This window comes from Brachyhypopomus gauderio, chromosome 2, assembly GCF_052324685.1.
Source record: "Brachyhypopomus gauderio isolate BG-103 chromosome 2, BGAUD_0.2, whole genome shotgun sequence".
In the NCBI taxonomy this organism is placed as follows: Eukaryota; Metazoa; Chordata; class Actinopteri; order Gymnotiformes; family Hypopomidae; genus Brachyhypopomus; species Brachyhypopomus gauderio.
Genome location: NC_135212.1, coordinates 12,345,198 through 12,362,124, shown reverse-complemented (window position 1 = coordinate 12,362,124; position 16,927 = coordinate 12,345,198). Strand labels below are relative to the sequence as shown.

General features: G+C 40.2%; 1 protein-coding gene across 9 annotated transcripts in view; it reads right to left on the bottom strand.

Moving 5' to 3' along the window:
- Positions 1–693: 693 nt before the first annotated feature.
- Positions 694–16,927, bottom strand: part of stag3 (STAG3 cohesin complex component) — a 53,436-nt gene continuing 37,202 nt past the window's right edge. For 8 of the 9 annotated variants that reach the window (XM_076987247.1, XM_076987249.1, XM_076987248.1 and 5 more), the window contains exons 24-33: positions 16,059–16,151; positions 15,420–15,570; positions 8,210–8,337; positions 7,768–7,869; positions 7,353–7,480; positions 6,947–7,060; positions 5,431–5,573; positions 5,109–5,253; positions 2,629–2,722; positions 694–1,264 (exon numbers count right to left, since the gene is read on the bottom strand). In XM_076987247.1, the coding sequence (XP_076843362.1) occupies positions 1,217–1,264; positions 2,629–2,722; positions 5,109–5,253; positions 5,431–5,573; positions 6,947–7,060; positions 7,353–7,480; positions 7,768–7,869; positions 8,210–8,337; positions 15,420–15,570; positions 16,059–16,151 (1,146 nt within the window). In that variant the 3' untranslated portion in view covers positions 694–1,216. The remainder of the gene's footprint in view (positions 1,265–2,628; positions 2,723–5,108; positions 5,254–5,430; positions 5,574–6,946; positions 7,061–7,352; positions 7,481–7,767; positions 7,870–8,209; positions 8,338–15,419; positions 15,571–16,058; positions 16,152–16,927) is intronic. The other variant, XM_076987256.1, reaches the window with a different exon arrangement.

Sequence of the window (16,927 nt, the reverse complement as noted above, 5' to 3'; positions counted from 1 at the left end):
TCAGCTTTAGAATAGATTTCAAGGTTCTAGTCATGGTTTTTAAATGTCTTCATGGTCTTGCTCCTCCTTACCTCAGTGAAATGATGGTTCGATATATTCCAGTCAGGTCTCTCAGGTCTTCAAACAGTAATCTACTGGTGATTCCTAAAAGTCGATTAAGGAATTAAAGATTGGCGAGGGTGCTTTTAGCCACTATGGCCCAAAGCTCTGGAACTCTCTTCCTCAATAGCTCAGAGGCATTTCATCCCTGCACAGCTTGAAGAAGAGTCTCAGAACCTTCCTGTTTAGATCTACTTTTAGTTTTAGTTAAGCAACCCTAAATCTGTTCCATGTTTCTTTATTTTATCTTATCTTTAATTTATTTTATTTTCCTGTCTTTTTATCCTTGCTTCATTTTAATGTTTCTTTAATTTATTCTGTAAAGAACTGTGAGTTGCATGTATGTATGAAATGTGCTATACAAATAAAGCTTATTATTTTTATTATTATTAATAATAAATATCCAGATAAATGGGATATGTAGCTGGAGACCAGGAAACAAAGTATCAAATAAAGAACTCCAGGTAGCAAACTTGCCCAACCTGGAAGTTCTGGAACAGTGTTCACCAACACCAATAGTTCCAGTGGTTACAATGGTAGCTAATAACGTACAATAAATAAATGTACAAAAATGACAATAAAATGTAATATTTTAAACAAATATACATTTATTATTATTTTTGACATAGAATGCTATTTTGCTGAAAATTTGTATTGTTTAGTTTGGTTTCAGAAACGCACAATGGGACAGTTTGAATAATCTGGGTATGTTTCCTATACTAACTTTACCATTTTGAAAAATATGACATTTCGAATGCACCCACACCAGTCTACAAAGGGAGTGATCAGTCCTCTGTATGGAATGTCTGCCTGTTTGTGAGAGCGCACAGAAACAAACATATATTTAAAATTGTTGTACATGTAAGCTAAAACCAACCACTCATTTACTATTTCCCTACAAAAAAGAGAAGAACAAAAAAATAAGCAAAACAAAAATTCAAAAATGATAAAATCCCCTCCCCCAAAAATCTTCTTAGATATCAGTGTTAAATGTATCTAAATTTAAATTTCTAAAACATAAAAAATAGTGAAGCTCCACTGATTTGAACAATCCTACACACAGCTCTCTGAATACGTGTACAGAGGAAACACGGGTGAACTTCAAAACGATGGGACCTCAATCGAACAGGTCTTCCAAGAAGCTGGTAGAGTGGCGGGATGTTGGCTGTGAGAGTGAGAGAAGACATTTGACTATCAGGACACTACCAGGATTACAGGACACTACTCTATGATTGCAGAACTGTGAGTGAACGCTCACAGTGGGGTGATAATGATTTATTTACACTCACACTGTCATCATTTGACAGACAATCTGATTCACATTTTTTGTAGGGTGAGAGGTTTATTACAAGTAGGGCTGAACGATTTTAGAAAATAATCTAATTGCAATTTTTTATCTATAAATTGCGATTGCGATTTAAAATTGCGATATTTTCCCACTGTTTTCAGGAAACTGTTCCGGCATTTTTTATACAGCTCAGATACAGGGTTGCCAACTTTTCAAGATTGCTTGGAGTGAGACTTGAACCTGGAGTGGGTGGCGAACGTAATTTGTTGTTGGGGGGGTAAAATGGACTAAATTTAAGTATTATTATTATATCGTGATCGATCGCCTGTGGTTGGCGCCAGAGCAAACTAGTACCTTTTTAGTCTAAGACGCTCAATGCGTGAGAGTTGGCAACCCTGCAGGTATAGCAACTTGGCTAAAATATGTGCGTGAGGGCATTTGGTAGCGTATATTCAGTGTGTTTAACAAAGCCATGAAGCCGGGCTTGTTCACTATATTAACGGGCCCGAGTTATTTAAGCGTTATTTCAGTTATTTCTTCGAATTATATCCATAAGGAGTTACACTTTCAAACGGTTCGGTCAGTGAACCCTGTCTGCTGGACCGCGGTCAAGCTATCCGCGCTTTCGCGATTCATCCGCGCTTTAAATCTTATTGCGCCTATATGCGTGATTTTACGGTATTTCGCTGCTCACCGCATACTAAAACTGTATAAGCGCAGAGAGACACTTTTGCGTATTTGAAGATGCAGCACTGGTCGTTGGCATTTTAGCCTTACAAATATCATACGAGGCTTTGTGGTGTTTTTTTTTATGCTGAAGGTTTGTAGTGTTACCTCGCGTCGTAGCAACAGTAGCAAGGCACGTTTTACACAGTACCTGACGTTGAGCAGCATCTTTTTAAAAGCCAAAGTAATTTCACACAACTGATGTGTCCTCTTTGGTATTAGACTTTCAGTTGTGTCAGCTTCTGTCGAGCCTGAAGGAATTGTGCAACAAGTTAAAGTGCGCTGTGTTAACTTCACTTCTCCACCTCCCTGCCTCCTGCTCGAGTTTGCTCCGTTCGTCCTCGGCTCGGCTCGCTCCCAAGTCACATGACCAGTTTAAATCGCAGCCTGTGCGATTAGAGAATCGCGTTTTAAAATATCGCGAGATTATCGCAAATGCAATTAATCGTTCAGCCCTAATTACAAGTAGATTTCTTTATGCCTATTGAGTGCCCCTAACTCATTTTCTGCCTCACCAGATTCACAGACTCAAAGTCTGAGTCTTCATCTTCATAGATGTCCTCTTCTTCTTCTTCTTCTTCTTCAAAGTCTTTTTCGCGCAGAGAAAGCCTGGAAACACAAACCCACACACAGTAAGCTCAGAAGGTGTAAACCTCCATACGCTTCCACATTCCTTCTGTAGTCAACAGAGTTGTGACTTTGCTGCCAAATTAAGTCTTCAGACATCAGCAATTCACACACACACACACACACACACACACACACACACACACACACACACAGGCAGTAATGGCCCTGATATGCATGCATCTGGTCACCAGAGGTCCCCATTCCCAGGATTCTAAGGGGTCTCAAGATACCAGGTCACGTCCACCTGAACCAATCACCACCAACACTACTTTGCAGTCACTGTGAAGCATTGCCTACATTTCCCTCTTTGTTTGCAAAGCTGTTCCTATCGTTTACTCTCGAGTTACTCAAGAATTGCAGAATATGTGATCTGCTGTCTGCTGTCTCACCTGCTACCACAACCACTTCTACCCCTTCCAAGTCTCATGGGGGGGGATGAGTTCCCCTCTACACCTCGCTACACCAGACAAGTCTGACAACCCACAGCCAGTATCAAGGTTGTCCTGCTTCAGGGCTCCCTGTATTTTAGCAGTAATCCTGAAGCGTTCCCCACAGATACGTCTAAACCTTCATAACGTCTCTGCTTACTGGCAAGGTTCTTATGTGGGCTACTGCTATATGAGAAGTTCAGAGTTCTGAAATACAAATCTACTCCAGCTTTGAGATATTTAGTGAGGCCAAGAAACGATCTATCTTCATCCCAGCAGAATGCCTGCAGCCCAGAGTGTGAATACCTTCCACACTCCTGCAGGCCAGAGTGTGACTACCTCCCACACTCCTGCAGCCCAGAGTGTGACTACCTTCCACACTCCTGCAGCCCAGAGCGGCTGGAGGGGCAAAGTGCTCAAAACTACTAACCCAGAGTCTTAGTGAAACAGATCTGAAATGGCCTGTAAATATCAATCCACGCTATGAGCTGGATTCAACATAAGCTGAATGATTAGTTGTGTTTAGGTCAGGGGTGCCCATTACGTAGTGTCGGTCGGAAGTGTCGGTCGATCGCGAAGGAATGTGGGTAGATCGCATGGCATTAAAAAGTAGTGGATGAATGACAGGCTATCGTCCATCTGCACTGACTGTTGTATATATAAATTTTTTTTCATACATGAGAATGTGTTGAGGGCTTCACAGGTGCTGCCTCATGAAGTTGGTTAAGAACACCAAGAGAATCCAGATCATCATCCCAAAATGTCAAGTCATGGGTGGTTCTGGAAAACTTTACAATCTACAGCAGGGGTCACCAACCTTTTTGAAACTGAGAGCTACTTCTTGGACACCAATTTTTGCGGAGGGCTACTAATTTGATTTTTCTTGATTAAGCAATGTGTAATTCCAAACGAGTTTCTCACCGGCCTCGTGAAAAAAAGACTGTTGTTTGCATAAAGCTGCCTTTAACTCGCGGGCCTTTTCCTCACGTAGTGCGCTGTCCGGTTAGCATGGTAGCTTGTGTGACACGTCTTGTACATGTACACATCTCTCCACATTGTGCAGCTTTCCCGTCGCCCCGCAAATGAGACACACGCAGGAATCTTACAGTAGTAAAAAATAACTCTTCCTCCTATTCACTGTGAAAATGATATGTTTTCTTTCTTTTTCCTGCCATGTAGTCAGGTGTAAATAATCGCCTCACCTTCACTGTGCCCGCTAGCTAGTCTCCACACAGCAACCGCGGGCAATCTCTAATAATTTTATTCTAATATGTAACAATTTTACATATAACAAGTTTTTTTTATATTGTCATTTTCAAGTTTACTCCAATGCAAGGCTGATAAAAAAAAAAACAGGAAAAAAAAAAGAGATGCAGCTCATTGGTATGTGGCACTACGGTGAGCTATTTTTTTTAGAACAGGCCCGCGGGCGACTCATGACGTCCTTGCAGGCACCATGTTGGTGACCCCTGATCTACAGTCATCTATTAAACCATCTATTTGGTTTAACATAGCACAGTCATGTATTGTTTCATTATTTTGATACATTCACTGTGATACATGTAGAAAATATTCAAAAAAAGTAAAATAAGGTGTGTCCAAACTTGACTGGTATTGTGTCTGTGATATACTATATATTAGGTTAACATGTAGAGCTTTAAAAACTGTCTAAGTATTTAAGTGTTATTTTTAATTGCTTTAGTATTTATTTAGTAGCCTGTATAATCTATATATAATGTGGCGTAAGGGTAAAAATTTCTATATAGATCACTGGATTCATATTTTTACATTTATAAGTGTGAATAATGATGTAGCAGAGCAGGAAAGTGCCTGCCAACAAGGATAATATGGGTTGGGACTGTTATAACTATATTGTTGTTCAGAATAATGGCATGTCAGAAAATATGGCTTGGGATGTTTCTGGGGTGTTTTCATACCCTTCCGTGATACTGTCTACTAAGGACGGTTCTGAGCTGATGTCCCTGACGGAGGCTGTAGGGTAATGGACGGACCTTGTGTGCGCAGTTCTACCAGACACAACTGTGGATGTGAGAGCAGGGCTGTGCAAACTTCTGACTGACCCTACACACACACACACACACACACACACGACTCACCACTTAAAACCATTTGTCATTATATCAATTATTTTTATGATTCAGTATATAAACATTATTTCTGGCAGAGTCCTCGTTATTTTACTAACAGAGCCCAGATCTTTACATCCATGTTTATGAGTGCAAGTGTTTTCAAACTTGCCTTCCACTTGGCGGCGTTTCGTGGGAGGTGTGTCATCGGACAAAACAGCAGGAGTTTTCTTTAGTCCTGAAGACAGGGAATGCTCATACATGGTGAGAGCTTTGTTCCTCACACTGCCACACACTTGCCGTAGGTAAGTCAGTCTAAAGAGAGAGGAAACAGATGGCCAAACAGCTTTTAACTTATGAGATGGGACTGGCGTATCTTTTTAGCACTGCTATTTTCTACATGTTTTATAACAATGTTTGGTTGGGTTCACCACTACTTGCTAATCTGGGTGGCTCACGGGATTATGGAGTTGTTCTACACAAGGCTGGATTATTTTACAGGTTCCTTCGCACATACTGGGTCTTCTCTGGTGTGATACACCACTGCGCCGATTGATCTAGTATTTGGTGCTTGATCTTGTGCATCCGTGGTTAGTCACTCTTCAATTGTGCCTTTCCAACTGCTGGTAAGGATTATTTTGTCAGTATATTCCATGGAGTGGCTTATCGTGCCATGGTAACTCTTCTGCTTAGATGGTGACCATGTTCCCTATCTGACTGAGGGGCAGCTCCTCAGTGGCTATTGCCTGCATGTGTCCATGGATGTTTCATTTCTCATGCTGGATAGCAGATCTTGCACTTCCTTCCTGCTGCTTCTGGCTGGTGAATGACATTTAGGTCTTGGGTGGAGGGTCCCATGCATCGTCAGTTTTTTTTTTTGTCTTGACGTCAGCAGCTTCCAGATCTTCCCTTGGCAAACTTCTTGTGTGCTAGGAGTCCGAGACTGGCAAAGCACGCATGTTCATGGCTTTGTGACAATATGATTCTTCAGCTTCTTCCTCATGAGTCTTATTCTGGCAGGTCCTTAATAAGGTCCTTGAAGACCCAACTTACCCTGAGGAGGTTTATGTTCTCGTATGTCTTATTTCTGCCTTGTGGCTCTGCCACATGTGATTGGAGAAACCACAGGTATTTGTAGCTTACTTCCACATCTGTTAAATGGCCTTGTGGAAGTTCAGTTCCCTCTGTGCTGATCGCTATTCCTCTTTTTTACTATCAGCCTATCACACTTTCACAGCCTGAATGATATTCCAATGTCCTCGTTGTCCGATGTCCTGGTCAGGTGGACGGATGGGACAGTGTCCCTTTCCATTTTGGAGCAGAGCTTGATGTTATCCATGTACATGAGGAAGATGATGGTACTTCCACCCCTGCAGCCATATCCAATCTCTTGTTGCTGATCTGCAAACGTTTTAAAGTCAGACTTGTGTATTGAATCTTGCTTGGTTTTAGACCATCAATTTCTTCATCATGTTTATCGATCTTCAGAATGTTGCTCCTGTTTGCTTTGCATGTATTACAGCATTTAAAGAGAGTGGAGTACACCGACCTGTAGAAGTGGCTGAAATGTGACCAGCAGAATTCAGGGTCTGCTCATCATCTAACCCAAACATGTGAGATGTGACTTGGTGTGTGTGTGTATAAAATAAATGAACAAATGCGTAATTGCATAATTAATTCAGACATACAGCTGGATGCGGTCCTGCTTAAGAAGTTTGAAGCTGAATTCACTGAGGATCTCCAGAAAGCTCAGGTTAGAATGGTCATTAGCAGCTCCCGCCAGAGCAAACTGGATCCCAGCCCTAAACATACACACATTATCACTACATATTGCATACATAAAGAGCACACAATTAATGTCATAAAATTATTAACACAAAAATGCTCTAAAGCAGATGTTAACCTAAAGCTTCTTCATTCTGACCCAGGCATTGTACAATAACATCAATGCCTATGTCCTCTAGATTTGACATGACTTGTATTTCTTAAATGATTTCCCTGGAACTTTGAGGTCAAATGTATTGGAAGCAGAACATTTAAAAATAAAAAAGAACACAAAGAACACAAAACAGCACAACACGGTGTGAGACGGACTTGTGCAGTTCCAGCAGAGGTCTGCGGATGTGCTGGAGGTTGACGCCAAAGCTCATGGCAAGTTTCTTGGCTAGGTCCCTGATCTCTTTCATGTCATCTGGTCTCTCCTCTCCTAACGAAGAAAACAGCTGCGCGCGCGCACACACACACACACACACACACACACACACACACACACACACACACACACATTTTACTTAGATCTAAATGGTTTTTTAATTTAATAAATTTTTTTAAAGTATAAACCTAAACCTGCTGGATGTTGGATAGGCTGTGTAAACCCATATATCTCTACTGTGTACAGCACAGGTGAATTTGGCACACTACAGCCAAAGAAACAACCAGCTGCACCTGTGCTGCCTCGCACATCTTTGTAGGATTTGACCTATAGAGGCTCCTGTAAGGCTGGACACACCTGCTGGAGACTAAGGCACACCACCTTGGCGCTCTCCACTGGACAAATGTTCCTGGATTTGGTCAGGATCTCTTTGATGAGGTCACCAAAATCTCTGTAGAACTACACACACACACACACACACACACACACACAAGCCTCAGACACAGTGAAACAGCTTTTTGTGGTCCATACTAAAACAGGCAGACACGTTTTTATTTACAAAAAAGAGAAAGATATTTATAAGGATGTCTGTCACTACTTTATAAGCTCTATGCTGTGCAGTTCATTTATCTAATTCCACTAATGTATACAATGCACTACAGGCAAAATAATGTTATTTTTATAAAATAGCTTCTAAACCTGGACAACCAAAGCCTACACACCAGTTTGGAGTGCTGGTTATCAGTGGACAGCCATGTCAATGTAGCATTTTTTTCCAGATAAGTGTTACAACACAAACCTTATTGTAGCATTTTAAGATATCAGCAGCAGCCCTGAGCTCCAGCACACCAATCAGGATGAGCTTGCAGTATCCTGCCAGGTGGTTCCTTCTACGCTGAAGGGAAGTGATCTCATCTTCTCCCTGTCCTGCATTAAACAAGAGACAAGTGTCAGTAAAGGTACCTGAGGTACAGCAACTCCAGGTCATCTAGCAACCAGAAGATACAAGTCTCATCAGTTTGCGTGCATATACAATCTACTGGGAAACTAAATAGGCAGATACTAGCCACAGATTATTTGTGTATTATATATAAAATATACGTTTATTATTTGTGTGCATATATTATGTAAAATAACTCTTGTTCAGTATGTGTAACTGCACATTATACTGGCAGGTGGAATTGGTCAAACACTGATGGAGGTGATCTGGTGGTAAAACCATAACTATGCCACTGCATTTGGATCACCCTGGCAAAGGAAACATGTTAACAAATGTGTGCATATAATTCAAGAGTAGTGGATTCATTCGGTATACAATATATGGGTCCAAAATTTAATGTTTTATATATTTGCTTAGTTTAGACTTGAACACAAGTACAGCTTTCCTTGCAGCATTTTAAATGATGTCTCTGTGACAAAAAATAAAGTGACACGTTTCTAATGTAACCCAAACATCTGAAATCTGAAAATAATCATCTCCTCTTTCTCACAGTGCATATAAACGTTATTTGTCTTCTTGCATGTGTAATTTTATAGCAGTGTGCCTTTTTCTGGCTAACAATTTTGTTTCTTGTGTTAGAACTTCTCAAAAGACTCTTAGGATTTTATTAAATACAGTACAAAAGGTTGAAATACCACCCTAGTGTGTGCATAATTTATTTTCCACTGCCACCGGCTCCAGGTCTATCTAGGCCAAATTCTGACCTCTGTCCCTGCCTGTTGGCCTTACAAAGAGCAGACACTCTGGGCAGGAGTCATAACTGTATGAGATTATGACCTTCACATGAGATCAGGCAAGGAATAATGATCAATAATCTAACCATTATTTAGATGACTGTGTCTTGAGACTTTCTGTAGGTGACATGAGGTGGAGTTGTCTGAGGTGTACAGAAACGGTGCCTATTTATCTCCTGACAGGCTTCAGTACTACACATGGCCATATCTGAACGAGCGCTGTAGCCACACAAGCTATGCACAGGGTCCAGTGCTGGATTGGACCAGCAGTCTCAGGTGAACCATCAACAGGCCTTCCAGTGTCTTCCAGTGTCAGGTGAAGTGTGAATGTTCAGACTGGAGTGGAGGGGGACTGTGAATGCAAGTGGCTATTGTGAATAGGCGCTGGTCCATATTCATGGAGGCTTTTGTTGTGTAAAGGCATTAAACTGCATGGAAAATGGAGACAGTAGATGATGGGGACAGGAGGACAGCCATTGTCTCACTACATAAACTGGTTTAACTTGTTTGACCAAGCTGATCACTTGCATTCCTCTACTCCAATTTGGTCTCTGTGAAAGCCATCAATCCCTCTCCCCAACTGCAATAAACTCATTTATCAACAAAGACTCATACACTGATGATCAACCCCCCCATAGCACCCATCACTTTAACAATTGCACATACGACCCATCACAGGTCCCACCTCAAGTGCACATATCACTTTATAAATCATTTAAAATGCAAATGTGCACGAGTTTATTTTATTTATTTTAGTGTATACCTACTTGCTAACTTTATTTTTGTATTTTGTATTATGCCTTAATTGCTGCCTTGAGAAGAGGATGCCAATCCAATTTCACTGCTATATTGTTTCTTCAGGGACAATAAAGACTTCTATTCTAGAGTAATCTTGTAGTCCACTGTAGCCTCTTTAAACCTTCACTTGAGCTCTTTGTGCACCTTCTTCTGTGGTCCCACACTTCACAAACTGAGTGAATGTACAGTCATGGTCAAAAGTTTTGAGAATGACACAAATATTACATTTTCACATGATCTGCTGCCCTCTGGTTTTTATGTGTGTTTGTCAGATGTTTTTTTTATCACATACAGAAATATAATTGCAATCATATTATGAGTAACAAAAGCTTTTATTGACAGTTAGAATGAGTTAATGCAGCATGTCAATATTTGCAGTGTTGACCCTTCTTCAGGACCTCTGCATTTCTCTGTGGCATGCTCTCAATCAACTTCTGGACCAAATCCTGACTGATAGCAGTCCATTCTTGCACAATCAATGCTTGCATTTTGTCAGAATGTGTAGGTTTTTGTTTGTCCGTCTCTTGAGGATTGACCACAAGTTCTCAATGGGATTAAGATCTGGGGAGTTTCCAGGCCATGGACCCAAAATCTCTGTTTTGTTCCCTGAGCCATTTAGTTATCACCTTTGCTTTATGGCAAGGTGCTCAATCATGCTGGAAAAGACATTGATCACCAAACTGCTCTTGGATGGTTGGGAGAAGTTGCTCTCGGAGAACATTCTGGTACCATTCTTTATTCATGGCTGTGTTTTTAGGCAAGACTGTGAGAGAGCCGATTCCCTTGGCTGAGAAGCAACCCCACACATGAATGGTTTCAGGATGCTTTACAGTTGGCATGAGACAAGACTGGTGGTAGTGCTCACCTTGTCTTCTCCGAACAAGGGGATTCATCAGAGAAAATGTCTTTACCCCAGTCCTCAGCAGTCCACACCCTGTACCTTTTGCAGAATATCAGTCTGTCCCTGATGTTTTTTCAGGAGAGAAGTGGCTTCTTTGCTGCCCTCCTTGAGACCAGGCCTTGCTCCAAGAGTCTCTGCCTCACAGTGCATGCAGATGCACTCACACCTGCCTGCTGCCATTCCTGAGCAAGCTCAGCACTGCTGGTAGCCCGATCCCACAGCTGAAACACTTTTAAGAGACGGTCCTGGCGCTTGCTGGTGTTTCTTGGGCACCCTGGAGCTTTTTTGGCAACAATGGAACCTCTCCCCTTGAAGTTCTTGATGATGCGATAGATTGCTGACTGAGGTGCAATCTTTCTAGCTGCGATACTCTTCCCTGTTAGGCCATTTTTGTGCAGTGCAATGATGACTGCACATGTTTCTTTAGAGATGACCATGGTTAACAGAAGAGAAACAATAATGCCAAGCACCAGCCTCCTTTTAAAGTGTCCAGTGGTGTCATTCTTACTTAATCATGACAGATTGATCTCCAGCCCTGTCCTCATCTGTGTTAATGGAGCAATCCCTGAAACAATGTTAGCTGGTCCTTTTAAGGCAGGGCTACAATGAAGTTGAAATGTGTTTTGGGGGATAAAGTTCATTTTCTAGGCAAATATTGACTTTACAATTAATTGCTGTTAAGCTGATCACTCTTTATAACATTCTAGAGTATATGCAAATTGCCATTATAAAAACTGAAGCAGTAGACTTTGTAATAATTTATATTTGTATCATTCTCAAAACATTTGGCCATGACTGTACGTAGACATGATGAGAGAAGTGTGACTAAAGTCTCCAGACACTCTGATGAATACACCGGGACATGCTGTGAAGGAATTCTTACGGATTCTCATGGCAAATAATTTTGAAAAGTTGTGACTGCACATTGTTCGATGTCTGGCTTACAGATCTCTTCTTAATGTGTAATCTGTGCAGAGTTAGACCATCTGTTTTCTCCTTACAGGTGTCATCGTACACTCACAGTAGTAACTCTGGTACACTCCCTACTAGGGTTGCAGTGGTAACCGGTTTCACGGTATACCACGATATTAAAATACACGGTTATCATACTGTGTGCGTTTGCTTATTACCGGTAAAAGGCAAGCCAGCGGAGAAACTCACCCGTGCACGTGCAACTCCGCTCCCGTCCAGCTACTCAGCACACAGCGGTGAGAATGGCAGAAAGCGCATCAGACTTAACAATTTTTTAACAAAAAAAAAAAAGGGCTAAAATAAAATAAGGGGCGAAAATGACAATCACGGTGGCTCCGCCTGTGCGCCAGCGCCTCACGTGCCAGCGCCTCGAGGTTGTGCACCTCTCGAATTTTGTAACTTTGTGTGTGCCACACCTCAGCGCAATGAACAAAGTCATGTTTGCCGGGTTCATACACCTTTACAAGGTGGAATTCAAACACTTTCAAACACTTACGTCACTTTCAAGGTCTATTTCAATATTTCCCAGCACGTTAAACTCAATTAAGTTAAATATTTATACATATACTCGAAATGATTTGAAATAATTCGCTTTATTATCACATTATTTAATGGTTGTTTATTTTCAAAACGCCCAATCTTAACGTCTTCACGTTCTCTCATGTGTCGTCCTGGAATTACAAGAGACTCGTATTTGTTAACGTAATACAAGAGAACTGTTCAGTTAGACAGCTATTTGTTGTGAAACGAAGTAGTTACAATTTCAAGCATTTTCAAGTAGCCTACTTTAGCCTAAATTCCAGCACTTTTCAAACCTGAAACACAATGCAACATTAAAATTCATCAGGTAAATGTTCCTTCCCCTGTTTTTGATGGGTGTTTCTTTATACCACCACATATCGTTTCGGACAACACTGCACATAATGTAATGCGGCAAGTAGTGTTGTCAAAAAAAAAAATATATATATATATATATATATATATATATCGATATATTGATACTGAACATTCTAAAACTGTACAATACTCGTTTCTCCAAATCGATTCTTTTTACATAAAATGTAAAAGTGCTTTCATTTGACCCACCCAAGCTGCTGTAATGCACAGAACAGTTTGTAATGCTAAAATGGCAGGTAAAGCAAACACAGTGTGTTCGCAGCCCATCTTAATAAGCAAGGAAGGCAGAAGTGCTGTGTAGAAATATATGCGATGCGAGCGGCGCGAGGGTCCGCGTGGTGAAAATGACGCAATCGCGATGGCCTCGCGCGCTGTCGATTCGCGAGGTCGTGCCCCTCTCGAATTTTGTAACTTCACACGCACCACAGCGCAATTACAAAGCCATGTTTGCTGGGTTCATACACCTTTATAAGGTGCACTTTAAAGCACTTGTACGGCACTTTCAAGGTCCATTTCAATATTTCCCAGCACGTTAAACTCAATTAAGTTAAATGTATATACTTGAAATTATTCACTTTTTAATTACATTATTTAATGGTTGTTTATTATCAAAACGCCCAATCTTCACGTCTTCACGTTCTCTCATGTTTCGTCCTGAAATTACAAGATAGCTATTTGTTGTGAAACTAAGTAGTTACAATTTCAAGCATTTTCAAGTACTTTAGCCTAAATTTTCAATTTATTCAAATTTTCAACCCTGAAACACAAAGCAACATTAAAATTCGTCATGTAAATGTGACTTCCCCTGTTTTTGAGGGGTGTTCCTTTATAGTACCACTACCACATATCGTTACGGAGAACACTGCAAAGAACATGAGGTGTGCGGACTCGCGCGCTACGGTCACTCGCAAAAGTATAAACCTAGCTTAACACAACGAATCTAGCCAAACACCTCAAGGACCGGCACGCAGATTTGTACAAAGACTTCCAAAAGGTTGGTGATTATTCCCATTTCTATTATTACTACAGCATACAAGATTATGTGTTCGATTATGGTATCCTAGCAAATGTTTGTTATATTCTTGCTTTAAGAGCCGTAAGTGCGACAGCATACAGAGAGAAAAAAGTGATCGTACTACAACGGATCAATCATCTATGAATACTAAACTCTACTCTAATACTGAAGTTAAAGTTACTTAAAGCTGTTTAAAGTATACTTAAAATACACTTTTTGCACTAGCCATTTTTTTTTACTTCTAAATGTGAATTCCAGAGTGCACTACTATTATTTATGTTAATTTATATTAATGTGCAATTATTTATTTTTCTGTTTTAATGTGGTAGGGACTACATCTTTTATTTATTTGAAATTTGTGAAACAAAATACAATATTCATTTGTTTGTTTATGACTAAACTAAAAAAGGCTTTAAAACGGAAATGAGCACAGTATCTGACTTTGGTATCGAAAATGGTATCGAATTTCAATATTTTTTTAAGTTGTAATTGTTAGTATCGTGACAAGCTTAGTGGCAAGTATGAACGCTTCCGCCATTCGCGGAGGTTCGCGCGAGGTGTGCGGAGTCGCGCGCTACGGTCACTAGTGAAAGTATAAACCTAGCTTTTTAAGGTCCTTGCTTTCACGGGATGTGAAAGACACCATTAATTTACATGTGTTCATTTTCAAATTCTGACGTGCCTGTTTTTCATGTTAAAACCAGACTCGGTGTGAAAGCCTTAAAATCTCTATTGTGAGGATCATGTCAGAAATAAATCCTCTCTTGCTGCAGTATCCGGTTATACTTTCAACTTGGCAGTAAAACGGACGTTTACAACAGTTGTTGATCAGACACTGACCCAGGCTCAGTTTATCAAATATTAAATAATTTAAACTTAAATAAATAATATTTAAGTTAAATAATAAATGTATAATAAATGCAATATTTATATAAACAGGTGTACAGCTTATTTTTTAAAGGAGACATTTTGTATGCAATAGTTCCAGGTTTCTACAATAAATAGTTCATTGAACAAAAAAAAACTTTTGTTGTAATTTCTTTAAGGGTCAGTGTATCTTTTAATAAGATATGTAACAAACTGTGATACCATGATAACCATCTCAGAAAATACCGCGGTATCATACCTAGAAAATCTCATACCGTTGCAACCCTACTCTCTCTCCATGTTCAAATCAGAGCAGATGTAAACATGATGTAAACCTGTTGACTTCCTCAGCATGAGCAGCTATTCCCACAAATCATGTGACAGTCTGAAATCTCCATCAAAGCATTCGTTTCAAGTCCGCAACGGTGTGGATATGAACTTAAAAGTTTAACAAGTGTGTAACTTTTGTGAAGCACAGAAATGGGCAAAAGAAACATGGACAATGACTGGCAGCCACACGGAGCAGAGGCAGAGGTAGAATAACCAAAACATGTGTTTAATGTGACATAAAGCTGTTGATGTATTTAACGTATTGGACATAGTCTGAATAACAGTCTTGAAGATGTGTTGCGTGATTCCATGGGGACAGCCTCTTTAGTCAAAGCAGAACATTTGACCTTTGTTCATTTTATTATTAGCAGGCTCCCTTGACATTAGCTGCTGTCATTTCTGCTCTGTCTCTTGAATCAATTGTAGTTTCAAGTCATTTGAAGTATGAAATGGCATTACACATATACAGACGTGTGTGTGTGTGTGTGTGTGTACCTGAATCCTCATTTTCAGGGTCAACAAATATGTAGTCCATCACATAAGATGCTATCTCAGCTCTCATTGTGTCATCTGGACAAAAACTCGCACTCTCAAGGTCTTTGTGTTGCCCAAAGATCACCAGCATATCACAAAGACACAAAAATGCCTAAGAGAAAAACAAGAAAGAGCAGATAATGAGAAAATGTGGGGAAAGCACAGCAACGTATAAAGTTTCAGCACAAACCAGAAACACCATGGTCTATCCCATTCTCATGCCTGTAGGAGAGGGCAACTACAGCACACTCAGCAGGCAGATATAATTACCTACACTCTAAGACCAAATATGATTACCTACATTCTCAGGCCAGTTAATATGCACAGAACCTACTTTTTCATGTATTTCACAACCATTGAGTTTCTGATATTACTGAACTCAGTGAGAATGGCATGTGTTGAATAGATGAGTTTTTTTGTGTAGTTGGGGCAGTGACAGTGAGAATGGGTTACAAGAAGTGAAGGGTGTGTAGCATGTTGGAAATTTATGTTGAAAGTGCAGAACTGACATTCAACTACAGCACTAAATATAGGTAAAAAATTTTTTTTAATTAATAAATAATAAAAATAAATTATGTCATGAAGATATGAAGGACAGACCTGGTTTCTAACGAGGTTCTGACCCAGAGAGAGGCACCTCTGACATAAAACACAGAAGGACCGAACCTGCTTCTCCAGTGTCTTCAGATCAGCCTGAGGGCAAAGGGGAAAAAAGCCTACATCAATTCATGTATTTTTGTTGCAACAATCATTTTAAGTTAACAGAGGACGCATTAGAGTATATAAACAGATGCCATGGGAACACAGCTGCATATGATCTGAATTTTATTTTGAATGTGTGTCCAAGCTTGAGGGAAGCTTGTCTCGAACAGCAGCACTGACCTCATACCCTAACAGACAACACAGTAACACTGACAAATGTTCACAAGAAATTATGCCACCAATGCATTTATAGTCTTTTCCTGGTACAATAAGCATACATTTTAAAAGCATAAACAGACATAGCCAACAGGTGAGAACCGTGGTGTTTGTGTTAGAGGACACTGCAACCTTCACATATACGATTAAAGGCAGATCAAACAGGAAGCTTGTCTGAGGCAACACAAACACCACTCGTGTCTATGGAGTCTTCCATTGTGCTGATGTCAAGTCGTTTTTCACATGCACAAATGTCCAGGATAAGCATATAGTTAAATTCTTTGGTGAGGTTCAGGTAATAATACATTTAAAAACAGAACCTAAAAACAGAAGCTGCACTAAACAATACACATCAAGAAAGAAGTGCACTGTACAGAACACTACATAACAGTTTCTGGAGCAATATGACCAGAAAGATGTGCGTCTATTTTGGCAGTGGAAGTGCAGATTTCCATTGCTTCAGTCAAATAAATTAATAAAAAATGTAAAGATTCTTATGTTGAAAAGCACTGCATCCATACAGAATACCAGACTGGGAGGGGAATTTGTAG